The sequence below is a fragment of the Stegodyphus dumicola genome, chromosome 5 (genome assembly GCF_044657685.1).
Source record: "Stegodyphus dumicola isolate Sdum_Otavi_A_Nest chromosome 5, ASM4465768v1".
Taxonomy (NCBI): Eukaryota; Metazoa; Arthropoda; class Arachnida; order Araneae; family Eresidae; genus Stegodyphus; species Stegodyphus dumicola.
Window position 1 is genome coordinate 28,897,538 of NC_140772.1, and position 16,484 is coordinate 28,914,021.

The following is a 16,484-nucleotide window of genomic DNA, read 5'->3' on the forward strand; positions in this document are numbered from 1 at the left end:
TTTGTATTATAATTTAATAAGCAAATGCGGAATTAATGCAAAATATGGAAGCATAAGAAACGGATTACACTGTACAGATGTTTAAAAATTATAAACTTAAATGAATGGAAGAAAAGAAATAAATTAACAAAACTACACTGAAAATGCAGTTATATGTAAATACTTTTTTTTAAGTACCATTTTCAACATATGGTACATAAAAACATAACTTTTTCTTTAATGTTTTAAAAAATATCTTATGAGACTAAATTTAAAATAATTTTCATATGATAAATAATTTAAAAAGAAATTGTAAAAGTACGATTTAATTAAAAATTAATATTTCCTCCCATTTAAATGGTAAATAAAAAATTTCAGTAGGGTTTTTCTAGTGATCATATTACTGAATTCTTTTTTAAATACTTTATGATGCAAAATGATTTTTTTTCCTACAATGATGATGATACCCCAAAATTAACAATTTTTAGAACTTTATAAAATATACAGTTTTAAAATACCAGCATTCTATTATTTTAATTTGCTTAAATAAAATGAGAGATTAAGTCAAGAAAATAAATATTTATTTCTATTTGCACAGTCACATGTACAACTTTATAAGTTCATCACTCACAGCAGAAGGTGTCAAAATCCCAAGATCAGAAAATAGTAGAGTAATATATGATGGAGGTGTGTAATCTATTAATGGATGTTCCTTAGAATTTACTCTGGATGATAGATGCTGCAATGAGATACATTATCATTAGTCCTTTTTAAAGTAACATTTTTAACACACATAAATATACAAAGATATAACACACACAAAATAGCAAATCCACATTCCATTTAATAGCAAACTGTGGATTTAAATTAATCAACATTGTTGACAACTATTTTATAAAATTATACAAAAATAATTTATGTTGAAACATTCTTTATTTTCAATTTATTCCTTGCCAGAATCTAATATTATTACTTCCATACGGATTGCTAATTTTTAAAATCAGTAGCGTTGAAGCCTTACCAAATCAGTGGTAAGGCTTCATATATTACTGTCAAGAAAGAGAGAAAAGAAGCTAATATAACAGACAAAATTACATTAAATGCAAAGATATATATAAAATATTAGTTAAACTAATGATAAAGAGTTGAATAATAAATTAAAATACTGGAGCTTATCTTATTTCAAGCTCCAGCTAAAATTATAGTTTTAGTAATAAAATTCTGAATTAAAGCACTGAATACAATAAAAAACAGCTGCAAGAATTATAGAACTAAGAAAGCTATGAAGTTAACATACCTAAAGTTAAAAAATAACTACACAGGAGACAAATTTTTTGTGATTTCTAAAAGAAGCAGTTATTTAAAGTAATCAAACTTGACCAAAGGGAGATTTACTGTGGCATGCAAATCAAAATCTAAAAAAAGCCCATAAATTGTTAATTTCCTCCCCCTCCCCCCCAAAAAAGAGAAACATACCACATGCCTTAAGGTGAACAGCATCCAAAAGTTCAAGTGTAATAGCCCCTAATTTCATAAACCTGCAACTGATTTTGATATTTTCTTTTGAATGAATGAACAACACATTTGACAAAACAATTTAATGCAGAAAATGAATTACTTTATTACTTTCCTGCATCATAGATAACACAAAATTTGTCAACTTTTATCAGGGCTGTCACTTAAATAGAAGAATGAAATTACCTGACTTTTCAAAGTTTTCCAGGCACATTTTAAGAAAATTTCAGTCTGTCTGCGTAATGCATGTTGGCTGTGCTGAGAGTAAACTAATCATGGTACCACTTTGAAAACATAAAAATTTGCCAATTACATATAACACATATATAATCCCCAAAGCATTAATTACTATTATAACTAAAACAGAAGTTGTTTTCCTCAATAATTTTCAAATTACGTTTTTGCCAAACTAAAAAAACTTGCTATATAATATTTGCGTATTAAACCGCCATTTTCTTCAACAATCATCAACTATATCTCAAAATTAGCTAAGCCCAAATAAATACCCTTTTTAATTACATGAAAAGAGTATATAATACCAGAAATGATTTTTAGTGCATCTGAAACATGTCTGCTCAATTTTTTTTTTTTTTTTTTTTTTTACTTCAAAATTTTAATCTTTCTTTTTGTCCATATAATATTTTTTTATGTTTACTATCACACAGCTTTTTGTCTTTGAGTATTTGATTTTATGATGAGCAGATCTGGCATATTGTAACATATCAGGAGTTATTTTAATATTCATCTCACCTCCATTTACTTTTTTGACATCATAAACAGGTGAATATGAATGAATAACAATTCTTTAAACTGCACTTTTGATTTATCTGCAGCTGCGGAATTTACACATTCATTTTCTTACTGTATATGCAATTCCCATCCTTTTCTCACGTAAAATTTCATTAGACATAATTAGCTTAGGATCTAATGAAGAAATGTATTTGATCAAGCTATATTTAAATGGACTTCTTTCAATTATTTTTGATGCAAGCTTAACTAAAAAGATTTTTGCACTGAGTTCTAAATTCTCTTTTTTTAAGATGAGACATTCTACTTTTAGATAAACTTGCACCAGCAGCAATATCCACATCTATATCTGCAATATTATAATAAATGGTTTGATCCAGAATATATACTTTTATCAATTTTTCACAATTTTTTGCCTCTTGCAATAAATCTCTTTCGACAAATTTGGAGATAATATGATTTAGCATACTATGGAAAGTTGTATACTGAAAGAAGATCATAGGATCAGCTGCCTGAAATGAGTTTAGAAATGAATGTAAAGAAAGAAATTACGGAAACTATGGAAAGAAACTATTCATGCATTTCAGCCTTGCAAAGGAACAGTCATTTACCAATTTCCACATGTGGACACAGTTTATGTTTTTAAAGCTATACATTTTATCTAATACAAACATTTTGACACTAGCATAAATTTGCCCACAGTTTTGTTACTTCAAAGCAATGAATTAATTAATTTTAATAATTAAGTATAGATCTCAAAATTTATAAAGGAATAAAAACTTGTTTCAAAGACAAATCTACAATTCTGATACAAAATTTTTATCTTACTGACATCTAAAGCACCACTAAAAATGAAAATCTTATTATAAATAATAACCTTAAGTAAACAACTTCAATGTAGGAGATTTCAATTTGATAATACCCCAGCGCTGATTTTTTTTAAATTTGATTCGGTAGTTAAGGACTGCTTTCTTTCTTACAGCTGGACTGCTTTGGAAAGGTTGCTTGTCAGCCTGTTTAAGTCCCATCAGCAACTATAATTATTTCTTAGAGCCTTATATCAAGCTCCCCAAAATCTGTCTTTGCAAGGGAAAGCAAGTGATGGAATTTTTTTTTTTAAAAAAAGGAAAGTGAACTATAAAGGAGAATAACATTTTTGAGGGGAAATAGGAAGAATGTGCTGTTTATGTACTGGCATTATTACTGTAAGAATGTACTGGCATTATCACTGTATGCAATTATTCAGTTTACCAAGTGTGAGCAATAAGCAGATTGACCTGCATGATGATGCTATGTTAGGGTCCTTCTGCCCTTTAAAAAACAGGACTACTTCAGTGACCTTTGCATTGGCAGGAAAATGTCTGACCCTTCAGGATGCTGTAATATACACAAATAAAAGTGCATAATGAGTCTGAATACTGGTTTTGCCCATGTAAAACAGGAATATGAGTCAATTTCTCACAAAAATAGTCCACAGAGGCAGCCCTCATGCGCTTTTTTACATTTTTACAATGAAGTACAATTAATGAGCCTTTTTCTCCTTTTTATATGCATAATTAGATACAATAACATCAAATTAATTTTTTAATTAATAATCATTACAGTTTAGTTATTTATTATATTACTGATTTTAGATTTACTTCTTCCATTTGAGCCCTCTCAGTATCATACTAACCTTTGAGGTTCTACTCTCGTGGCCTGCCAGGTCACCAGACCTCTTGCCAATCGAGCACATTTGGGACATGCTTTGAAGGCAACTGCAGCCGTCCCAGAATATACGTGAATTAACTGTCCACTTGCAAAGATTATGGCACGAGCTTCCGCATGGATGATAGGTGACCTACTTCATCCGATGACATGCTATGTTTCAGCTTGTATAGCTGCCAGAGGTGGCTATACTACTTACTGATTTGTAACCTTTTCAATGCCATAACTTCTTAATATAATGATATTTTGTTCTGAATGTGTAATCATTTGTTTGTTTCCTCATACACTACATACATGTTAAGTTTCGTGATGGTAGTTTGTTTCCTTCTGGGTGCATATATTTTTTAGTGACACACTGTATAATGTACCATAGTGGTATATATATCATAATTTAGAAAACTCGCTCTAGACAATAATGATGCAATATTCTATACTCTACACATTAGCATGTAAATAATATGTCACTACAAAATTAAACTAAGATGCTAAACATAACAGATTGCTCTACAGTTTAAACATGAACACTGAGTATAATGCTCTACACATGTTAAACAAGGCATGTTTTTAAAGTAAGTACCGTTTTGAAATTTCAGCATGGCAGCACTGCAGTCAACATTCCATGCATGCATGTTGTTTTCCTACATCTGCTGGCAAGCCACAGGTGCCATTACAAAAACTTTTGACCGTGTTAACATTTGTTTTTAAGCATTTAAAATAGCTCCACTGATTAATCCCACTGACTGTGAAATGTGATTGGCGATTTGTTTTTCTTAGTGCTAAAGATGTGAAAATGGCTGAAATTCATCACCAAATTAGTGAAGTGTATGGAGAAAACATTATGAATGGCGTAATGGTATGGAAATGGGTTACAGCTTTAAAGATGGTTGCATGAATGTTCATGATGATGAACGAAGTGACTGACCTTCTGTCATTACTGAAGATTTAGTGAAGAAAGTTGAGGAACGAGAGAAACAGAACACATGCTTTATGATTTTGTCATTATTTAATGACTTTCTTCTTTTTTATCTAAATTATTGAAAATTGTATGCATGCTGGGTACTGAAAAATGTTGACAGAGGTGCACAAAAGCCCACGTTTAGATAGTGCTTTAACTTTCTTTCAGTGATACAGAGAGGAAGGTGATGAATTTTTAAGCCAAATTGTCACAGCTGATGAAACCTCGGTGGCTTACACTATACCAGAATCGAAGCAGCAATCCAAGGAATGGCAGCATTCATCATTATCCAAGACAGTGAATTTCAAGCAAACAGCTTCAGTCCAGTGTGTATTGTGTTTTGGAAGAGGAAGGGGGTGTTGTTAGTGAATTTTTTGCCTCATGGTGACACAATAAATGCAACGTTTTGTGAGACATTAAACAAACTGTTCTGGGCAATCCAAAACAAAAGGTGTGGCGTACTGAGTAGGGTGATTGCTTTGCTTCATGACAATGCCCATCCACATGTAGCTAAATGAACTCAAAATCTCATTGCATCATTTCGCTGGGAACAACTTGATTACCCCCCGTACAGTTCCAATCTAGCATCCAGCGACTATCACCTATTCCCGCATTTGAAGAAGCATCTGAGTGGTCTTTGCCACAATGACGACTACAAGATCAAAACGACTGTGTTGCAATATGTGTCAAATCAACTTCTAGGAAGAGGGGATTCAAAACCTGGCTATATGTTATGACAAGGGGTACACATTATGTAGAAAAATAAATTGAGGTGCAGGCTTTTGTATAAAAACAAAATTAGTAAGAAAGTTCTACTTTTTTTTTTAAAATTTCAAATAGTGCTTGCTTTAAAAACATACCTCATATAAAAGTTATAAAGATGCTGGGTAATGCTAGATATGATTACTAACATTTCATTATGTGCACCATTATAGAATAAAATGGAATTATATGGGACAGCATATGTATAAACTAAGTATTAAACATGAATGCTATGTGATACTCCACTCTACATTCTAAAAATTAACCTTAATATGGCATTCTAAACTTAGTTATACTGCAGCTTTCACAAATCATTTGTTATCATTTGTTTGTAACTAGAATTTAAAAGCTTGTAGTTTTATATAATATTTAAGTGTATATCATTGTGCTCAAGCTGTGAAAGAATTGAGTACTCTCATACAAACATATCTTCAATATTCATTTTTGCTTCTCAAGAGAAAATCTAACTATAACTTAAAATTAAAAAATGAAATAGATAATTCATCATGCACTTATAAGCAAATCAAAACTTCAGCCTCCTTGTGACTGTTTCAAGAATTTAATAGGAAAATATTTTAAATCATAAGATGAGGTTTCCTTCAAGCTTCTAGAATGATTTAGCAAAGTAAAACAAACCAATGTGAAACCTGTTTTGAATTCTAAATAATTTTAATGATGATATCTAAACTGCTATAATTACAAATATTACAATGTTATCAATAAAATTACAAAAAAATTTATACTAGTTATCAATTCTAAAACCATAACTGTTATATATGATGCCTTAAAAGAACACTGAAGGAAAATGTTTTAAACATTTTTATTGTATTTTCATACTTAAACATCTGTCTGATTTCTAAAATCACTTTCAATATGTAAAATTTAACAGCCATGTAAAATTTACTTAAATAACATGACATTTTTAAATTAATTCTTTCATGTTGTCTCTGTTTCTTTCATTAATTTCATCAGAATGTAAATTATATGGAATTTAAAGAGTGAATGAATGTATATTTTTGACAATGCATCAATTTTTTGTTTCGTGAGCTGCCCACTTGTTAACTGAACTCATTTCCGTGAGTGTTTTCTGGTACTTGCTAATAACTACTGCCTAGTGGTGGTGAGTAGTTCCAGCCACATTGTGTAAATATTAAAATCTATTTGTGTGTTGCAGATATTTGGCACTTCTATTCCTTAGACTGCAGAAGAGGCAATGGATAAGTTTTATTAAATTTTAGTCATATGAACAAGCCATTGTGCTACAAAAAAACTTTGTCTTACCTCTTATTTGCATTTTTACAGTTTAAAAACATTTTAAAATGTAAGGATATGCATTAGTTAAGTGCCAGTTGCATGTTATTTAAATTTCAGAATGACTATCATTTGTAGCAAAGGAAGGTTAAACCAGCCATAGTTTTAAGAGCAATTAAGTTTGGCTTACACCCTGATGAACTTGGGGAAAAAATATATATATATATTGTAGCAATTAATTTTTTACTAACCTTTAATTCATTTGGCAAATCTCTCTGATTCAAAGGGTAAAGGCGAAGAAATTTGAAACTTTCAGCAAGAACGTACACAGGTTTATTCATTTCTTTGGCACAAATAGCGATACCATATGTTCCAATCTGAAAATATAGCATCACATTAAAAAACAATATGAAGGTAAGAAAATATAATTTATATTTACATTATTATGAACAAAATTAATATAATTTATATTTACATTATTATGAACAAAATTCTAGGAGAATGCAAAGGGAATATACACAGTCCAGTCACATTAATGTGACCACCAACTCCTTTTGACGCCAATGTGAAATAACCAATCACAGAAAGAAGGTGGCAGCACATTGCAGTGGAGCGTATATAAAGGGTGCCGAGAGAATAAAAAAAACATTGCAATCATTGGCATAGTGTAGAAATGGCACGATTTATCTAGTATCCAAAAAGGCCAACATCATTGGCTTTTGGGCCAAAGGTGGAAGAATTTACGAAACGGCTAATTTTGTAAACTGTTCACGTGCAGCTGTAGTAAAAGTATACCATGTGAGGCAAAACGGCACTATCCAAAATCAGCGATGTGGCAAATCTGATGCACCATAAACCATAGATGACGGAGGTGAAGGATGGATGCGGAGATGCATTTAGGCAAATAGACATGCAAACGTTGAGCAACTGACTCCTCAGATGAACCAATGGGTAACCAACAGCGTCTCCTCAATGATGGTTCAGCAAACATTGCTGCATATGGGCCTCCACAGCAGACGCCTAGTTAAAGTACCTATGCTGACTGTAGTTCATCAGTGACAAAGGCTGGAATTTGCATGCCATTACTGCAACTGGACGTCCACTGAGTGGCAATAGGTGGCTTTTTTTTATGAATCATGTTTTATGTTCCATTGGACAGACGGAAGTGGAATACACGGTGTGAAACGTCGGAAAGCAAACACCCCGTAATAACAGTCAGAAATGTCCAAGCTAGAGGAGGTAGCATTATGGTCTGGGGAATTTTTCGTGCCATTCTCTGGGAGCACTCATCATTGTGGAAGGCATGATGGATCAACAGAAATATACACCTGTCCTTGTGGACCATGTTCACCCCTAGATGTGAATTATTTTCCCTCAGAATGATGGCATCTATCAGCAGGAAAATGTGAAGTGTCATATAGCTTGCATTGTACATTCGTGGTTCAAAGAGCATCGGGATGAGTTTATTGTACTCCCCTGGTCAGCAAAATGCCAGGAATTAAGCCCAATCGAGAATCTGTGGGACCTCCTTGATCGGGTTGTTCGCTGCATGGATTCTCAACCGTGTAGCCTAGCACAGCTGGCTCCTACACTGGAGTCGGTATGGCTCAACATCCCAGTGAACACCAAGAACCTAACTGACACTCTTCCTGCCTGTCTTGCAGTGGTCCACTCTGCAAAAGGTAGTTATTCGGGCTTTTGGTAGGTGGTCACATTAATGTGACTGAACTGTGTATATAGTTTAAATTTAACATAAATGCCTTGGTAAAATTTAATTTTATTGATTTGACTAAAATCAAGGTGCCAACAAATGCTTCAATTATTCACAAAATATGTTCATAAAATTTTTTTAATTTTTAATATCATGTACAAAATCTTAAATGTACTTTTAAAATAGCAGGATTTATTGATAGTTCTAGAAATGTCTCTTAATTACTGTGATGCTTAATATTTAATTAATGTAACTTACTTTATTGATGATCCCTCCACTTTCCACAACACCTTCTGCTCCAAGAAACACTATATCTATTTTTTCTAACACATATCTGCAATATATAAATACATACCTTATTTTAATTAATGAAAAATAAAATATATATGTGTATATATACTTTACTGTAAAAATCATGATACTTATATAAAAAATATTTACGCATGTGTATGCACACACAGTCTAATATGAATACAGTGAAACTACTATCTTCTCTTTTCAGTTAGGTTAAGTTATAGGAATGTGGCAAAGCACATGAGGGTTATCCATGAGGGATACCTTTGTGAAGGACTTTCTTAGGAAAACTGACCTGTTGCACACCGGGAAGACCAAGAAAACCAACCATGCAGCCAACTAGTTTGGCTGGTATTAAATTCAAGTTGAACTTCCAATATCCATTTTGCAAATAACTAATGTATTAGTTATTTGCAAAAATAAATTTTCACTCTTCTATGGTGTATGACCCTAAATATGATTTCCAACCTCATAAATCATTTAAAACATTTTTTTAATTGGAAGTACATGTCTACAGCCAATGGTTACAAAAATAAGGCCATGTAAGGAGTTTCATTGATACATCGTATATTTAAAAACATTTTAGAGTACATATTTAAAATATATGATTACACTTTCAAAATACTATAGAGAAATAACATTAGTCATGATCATAAGTGTTGCTTCTTTGATTCATATTATTATTAATATACTTAACATAATCCATGGTGTTGAATTTTTATTGTAGTCCCTTCTCATAATACAAGTAAAAGGAAAATGATTACACGTATGTAACACATCATTTTTATCATTTCTGCTAAGTTCAAATAGAGTGCCAATTTTTTATGATTTTTAAATTTATATGAAAGTTAAACAAAACTGAATAAAAGTCTTAACTTTTCTAACTGTAATATATTTCTTCAGTATTTCAGTCTTTTTCCAATTATCAGTTTAGTTTTCGGAGACATCACGGTACAGATGTACCAATAAAAGGCATAAAATATTTATGTAAAAAATTCTGTAAAGCCAATGAAATTGATGTCACTACAGTTCTTTATAGCAGAAATATATGAAGCAATTACATTTGAAAGGTGAATCTGTCTTAAAAGTTCATAAGATGCATTAGCATACCAACAAAAATTTGTTTCAGCTTTCTGCTTGGACTGAATGCTTAAATGATGTATGATACAAAAAATTATTTTTTCCATATCTAAGACTGCTGTTTCTATTTTTAATGGATCAACACATATATCAAACATTAACAAAGGTACACAATCTTTGTACAGCGTAAGTGCATATGTGTACATCCACATATTCATGCACAAAATACAATATAAAAAAATATCTATACAGCATAAAAATATGTATACCTATACAACATATATATATATATATATACATGGTCCACAAATGAAGCAAGAAAGTTCAATAGTTCATTTTCTGAATGTGCTGGAAGTTTTGTATTATTGTCTGACATTTAACACCATTTGTTAAACGAGTGCGATTTCTGTGTAAAATCGTTTTATAAGAATGGTGTCTGTGCGACTTTAGTCAATATTAGAATGATGAAAACCCAGGTGATTTGCATGAAAAGCCATTACAAAACCTGAAAGTTACATATTGTTGCTTATGTTCATTATTTGGCATTACTAGGCCACATTTTTTTTAAAGATGACAAAGGAAACATCATAAATATACATGCAGACTGATACATATAATGGCCAGAAGATCACCATTTTTGATGCAACAGCTCCCTAGGTGTCCAGAAATTAATTTTTTCCAGCAGGATGGGTTCGTAAGTCATACTGCTTCTGTGCCTATGGCTGCATTAAGAGAACTCTTCCCAGACAGACTCATATCCAAACATGGCGACATCTCATGGTCTGAAAGATCACCAGATTTGTTCACATGCAACTTTTTTTTTTTGGGGGGGGGGGAAGATTTTTGAACAGCAAGTTGTACGTTGATACACTGCAAACCATACCAGAATTAAAAACGAAAGTGTAAATTATTTCTGCATGAACTTAGTAATGATATGTAACTGGCACATTTGAACACATGTTGCATAATCAACAAACCAAATACTTTATCCCATTAAAAACTTATTTTATCTACAGTGCATTTTTACAGAATAACAGCGTGGTATTAATGCAATCCAAAGCATTATATATGTGAAAGTTTACAATGTATAAATAAGATAAAAGGTATTCGTAGATATTTAGGGCACCCATTCTGGTGTTCAATTCTTCATTATAATGACATTCCATCCATAAACTCATTAACAGTGTCCAGAAAGGAAGAACACTCAAGATGGAAACTCATTTTATGAATCAAAAATTTGTTTTCTGGTCATTATATGCTTTTTGCTGTTAGGTCAGAAGAAAGGACATCATTCAGGTGACGAGAGAAACAATGAAATATTTGTAATAACATAGCCATTCATTGGAATAACTTTATAATGGAAGTTTTATATAAAAAAAATAAAAAAAAAATAGGAGCCCCATAAAATTGTCGAAACATTGGTCTTTTTGTGTTCATGAAAAATAATGCCAGTATGATTTTACACCTTAACAGTGGATATGCAAATGCATATGCCACAAAACAAAAAAAGTGCTTTGTGGGTCAAGTTCCTAACAGAGAAGATAAAACATACTTGCAAAATATGTCATTTTGAATATCCTATCTCATTTAATTTATGTAGTGGAAGTATAAGGAATATGAAAATTATTTTGCAACTATTCTTGCAGCATTTCTTAAATTCTAGCTACCAAAAGTTTTGTATGCTTAGGTTGATATTCTTTTTGTAAGATTTTGGCAAATTGGTTGCCTCAAAGTCCAAATGCACCAATAAACAAATATATGTATAGTATAATTAAAATATTCTAATAAGACAAAGAGTATTTCTTACCCAACAGCAGCATCTAAAATAAGAGTACAAGATATACCAGCTTTTTCTAATTTCTGATGCATAAGCCTCCTGAGGAAAACAAGAAGATAATTATTAAAATTTTGCAGAAAACTTGACTATTATGCCACTTTCATTTAAATATGAAATATTAGGCAAAATTCTACTTCAGCTTGGTAATAATTTCAAGTAAAAAGTCTCTATCGTAAGAAATAATCTGATGTGAATTTCTATTCATCATAATACTTAAATATATACTTCAAACATAATACTATTTAAATATTAAATCAACTCACAATTTCACTCAGAATCAATAAGAAAAGAAAAAACAAAGTTCTATGATTTTTTTAGAGGTCTAAATAAAAATCATTAACCAATGAGAAGATACACTCAAATGGTACATCAAAGAATATGCAGTGGGTATTTGACACTCAAAATTTATTGAGTATTGAATGCCTTTAAATGCATTAATTTCTCTGCTAATTAAAATTTAAAAATGCAAATTTATGCATTTTAGATAATTTGAATAGATAATTTATAGTATTTTATGCTTATTTTGATCACCATATGCACATGGATCTCAAATGTTACACACATACTTTTCTTACATCCTTCGCAAAGAAAGAGATTTTCTGTATTTGTTAGATTGACACTTTGGACAAATATTAATAGTTTTAATATTCTTAGTAGACTGTTTGAGGAAATAAAAATCAGTGCACAGTATCATATGCTACTGGACAGATGTCCTAGCTGAGTTATCTGGCTGCCATTTTATTAACATTTACTTCCTTTGGCAAATGATTAAATGGGATAATTATCACTCATGTTTTCAGACCATCCTATAAGTAATGTTGTTTATCAAGTAGGTTTTTAAGAAATAAAAAATCTAGGAAAAATGTTAATTTAATCAAATATATATTCCCCATCTGAATCAATAATATTCTTCATATGCTTAATAGGTTTTTCATGCCACTCTAAAGAAATCAGCCAGCTTACTGAAGGAAGAGTCTTAAAAGATTTGTTTCCAATTATTCAAAGAAATTGTACTCTTTCATTAATGAAATTTCGCAAGCTTTGAACCAAATTTGTTTTCAGTTATTCAAAGAAATTGTACTCTTTTCATCAATGAAATTTTGCAAGCTTTGAACCATCAGTCTTTTTTATCACAATAATAATTTTCCTTTTAATTAATGCAAATATTTACTTATTCTTGTTGATTGGCATCAGTCAGTTCATGGAGAATCTGCCTGCCAAGCTTACATAGGATTCCAAGTACTTCAAATGGCAATGATGATGAATTAAATTCTGAGAGCTCTTCAACTCCTGTAGGTCACTTTGTCAAAATTTACAAAACCATTATTAGCACTTCTGACTCATCAAAATACTTTTACCATACACTTTTTAAGATTTTTACAGCATTTGCTGTACTACTGTCTTTTTTGTATTCATAATGCACAATGTATTTTATCTGCTCTTCTGTGACTGCCTTTTCATATGAGGCTATCAAGCAACAAATTAGTATGAATGTGCTTGCAGTATGCTTTGCTTAATAAGTATCGGTATGCTTGCTTGCAAGCCAGAAGAATTTATCTGCATGAAGTTGTCTTAGCTTAATGGCATTTATACACATGTAAAAAAAAAATATTTGTTTAAATATGTTAGAACATGTTTTAATAAGACTTGCCTAAAAATTTGCATTACTTACAGTATGAATAAATATTATTTTTACATATATACAACAGAACACTACTTTTCTTTACCTGTAGTTGTGTAAATGAGAAATAACATTTTATTTTAAACACAAAAAGGAAGGAAAAAATTAAATGCCTTCTTTTTTAAATGGAACATTTAGATTAATTTATGCTCTTTTCAATATTCTTTTACAAATTTTGTGACATAAGAACTTTAAATTATCAGTTTCAGATTATTTGATAAATTTGTCAACTTATGTATTAAAATATTAAGCATTCGCCTTTTTAAAATGCAGCAATTTTTTTTTAAAATAATTGTCAGTTTAATGCACAGTTTTACCCCATATTAAAATTTACCTGGAGTTATCTGTTCTGCAGCTAATATTACAAACTGCTTACATTTATTGGAATGCTGCCAGTATTAGTACCATTGCTTGCTATACGTACTGTAATGGCACTGAGAAAAATTCCTTTTTACAATCTCAAAATATGTTGTTTTTATTTTTAAAGTTACAAAGGAAAAAAGAAAACTGAAAACTTTGAAATTCCTATTCTAGAATGTCTTCCAAAACCAGAAATACTTAAAATACACAGCAGGCAATAATTATACTAAGTGAGGTTTTAAAGATTAACTAAAAATTTGTATCGAATTTCTTTCATTTCATTACATAACTGCCAACTCTAATATGTAAAATTCTGGAGATTTTTTATACAGCAAGGTAATATACTTTTCTCCAGTCAAATTTGACTCAAAGCCACTTTATAACATATCACTTTATTAAACTACTGTAACATAATTTTAAGATAAAATATATTAAGTTTTCCATTGTTCTAAATTAAAATTTAATTTTATGTTTTTTGTATAATTTCATTTGATTTTAAAAGTTTTTTTTTTTTTTTTTTTAAATTTCATACTGATAAAAACTCAAATAGAAAAGAAAAGCCATCATTTATGAACACATTTTTAAACATGATAAAAATAAAGTTAATATTATGTTTACTCATAGATCTTTCTTTCTTTTCCAACTAATTTTGCCACTTGAAAACCAGAAGGGGGCAAATACACAGCGTATATTATTTTCTTATACAAAATAGGAGCAGCTTACCGTACTTGACGGCATATAAGACGCACCCTTATTTAGAAGGCCACACACAAGGAAAAAAAGTTTCAATAGTCTGCGCGACAGCACAGTACCACAATAACTTAAAATGTGGTTTCTTTTAGTTCTCACATTTCGTAAAAGCCGAATAAGCAATCATTGAATGCAATTACCAAACATACTTTTTTTAAGGAAAATTAACAAACAGCAAGCTATTTTGAACATGATATATAAATTTCAATAATGAATAAATGAATGAACAGCAAGCAATCAAACATAGTACAAAATAAAGCAGAAACAACAAAAAAAAACACAGATTCAAGGAAAACGTTGCCTATCATGAAATTAGACTTTAATCACTTTCAAAACCATAAAAATCCTTTTCACTATCCTCATCATCAAAAGCGAGAATATTGTCATCACTGTTTCCGTCATCGCTAGTATCATCTTCAAATAATGCGTCGTCTTCTGTTCCGTCAAGAGCATTGCTGATTCCGCACTTCTTAAAGGATTTAACAATTACTTCAGACTTTACGTCCTCCCAAGATCTTTTTACTCACTCGCACAATTGTGAAATAGAGGGCCGCTTCATTCTACCTGAGGGTAAGGGCGTGATGTAGCTCTCCTATCCTTTGTTCCATCGTTCTCGCACTTTTCCCTTAAATGGCTTATTCACCGATATATCTAAAGGCTGCAATTGGCTAGTCCGTCCACCAGGAATGACAGCTATCTGGGTTTTTAATTCTCTCGCTTTATTCTTTATGGTTTCAGTTCTATGGGCACTAAACCAAAGAATATGTTTTGTTAAGAAGGAAAGCTTCACAGCAGCAGGAGTGGCTCCCTCCGAACAAAAAGGGACACAACTGCGCAAGCGCGAAATATCTGTCGCCAAAAAGTGCCAAAGCTCGAAGCTGATGTCGAAGTTCGAACAGGTTTGACGGTCACGTTTATCTGTGGAGCAATTAATAACAGAGGCGATGAGGCCGTACAACTCCCCCACTCACCCCCGCTAACAGTGATTGGACTTGATCCAAAAAAAAAAAAAAAAAAAAAAAAAACAAGGAGAAACATTCTCTCCTTGTATGACTCACTTCTCGCGTTATGCAATGGACAGTAAACAACGCTTGTAATCATCTCTAGATATTTTTTTCTTCATATACCTAATAAATATGTTATTTTGTGTTTGCTAATACAATGATCGTGTTCCTTACCTCTGCAGCTTGGATTACACTTTATTAAGGTAAGAACTTTAATTCTGTTTTATTCATCTGCTCGTCTCGATTTAGCGAAGTTGTAACAGTAAACAAAAATGAACCACGAATACCTTCAACAAAAGATTATGAGACTGAAAATATGTTTACTTCAACTAAACGCATAAAATATATCGATATAAGCCATTAAGAATAAAAAACAGAAAAGATACTTTACCATAAATTATCGCTGGATAATCCGAAAAAGGAAAAGCCAAGCCTGTCTTCAAAAGCGAAACAAAACTGCATAGTTGCGTACTGCGCATTCGAAATACAGAAGCAGAAATGGCTACTAGCTGCGAAAATAAATATTCGATCATGAAACTAAACAATAACAACTATCAAGTATGGAAGTACAAACTTGAAATGATCCTGAAAAAGGAAAATTTATGGGATCTAATAGTAGATGATACACCAAAAGAAATAAACGTCGAATGGAGAAAACGAGATGAACAAGCACAAGCTACCATTAGTTTACTCGTAGAAGACAACCAAATCGTACACATAAGAAATAAAACGACAGCCAAAGAAATATGGAATGAATTAAAGAAAATACATGAAAGAAAGAATTTTTCCAGTAAACTTTACCTTCTGAGAAAGCTGTATACATTAAAAGCAGGAAACGAATACAAACTCGA

At 31.3% G+C, this 16,484-nt stretch overlaps 1 protein-coding gene across 2 annotated transcripts in view; it reads right to left on the bottom strand.

The window, feature by feature from the left end:
- Window positions 1–543: 543 nt before the first annotated feature.
- The window catches only part of eIF2Balpha (eukaryotic translation initiation factor 2B subunit alpha), a 47,786-nt gene continuing 31,845 nt past the window's right edge, over window positions 544–16,484 (bottom strand). The window contains exons 7-11 of one of the 2 annotated variants that reach the window (XR_015041098.1): window positions 11,809–11,877; window positions 8,886–8,961; window positions 7,168–7,293; window positions 1,681–1,778; window positions 544–718 (exon numbers count right to left, since the gene is read on the bottom strand). Coding sequence is in view for 1 of the 2 variants with exons in the window: in XM_085816529.1 (XP_085672655.1) it covers window positions 578–718; window positions 7,168–7,293; window positions 8,886–8,961; window positions 11,809–11,877 (412 nt within the window). In the remaining variant the exon portion in view is untranslated. The remainder of the gene's footprint in view (window positions 719–1,680; window positions 1,779–7,167; window positions 7,294–8,885; window positions 8,962–11,808; window positions 11,878–16,484) is intronic. The other variant, XM_085816529.1, reaches the window with a different exon arrangement.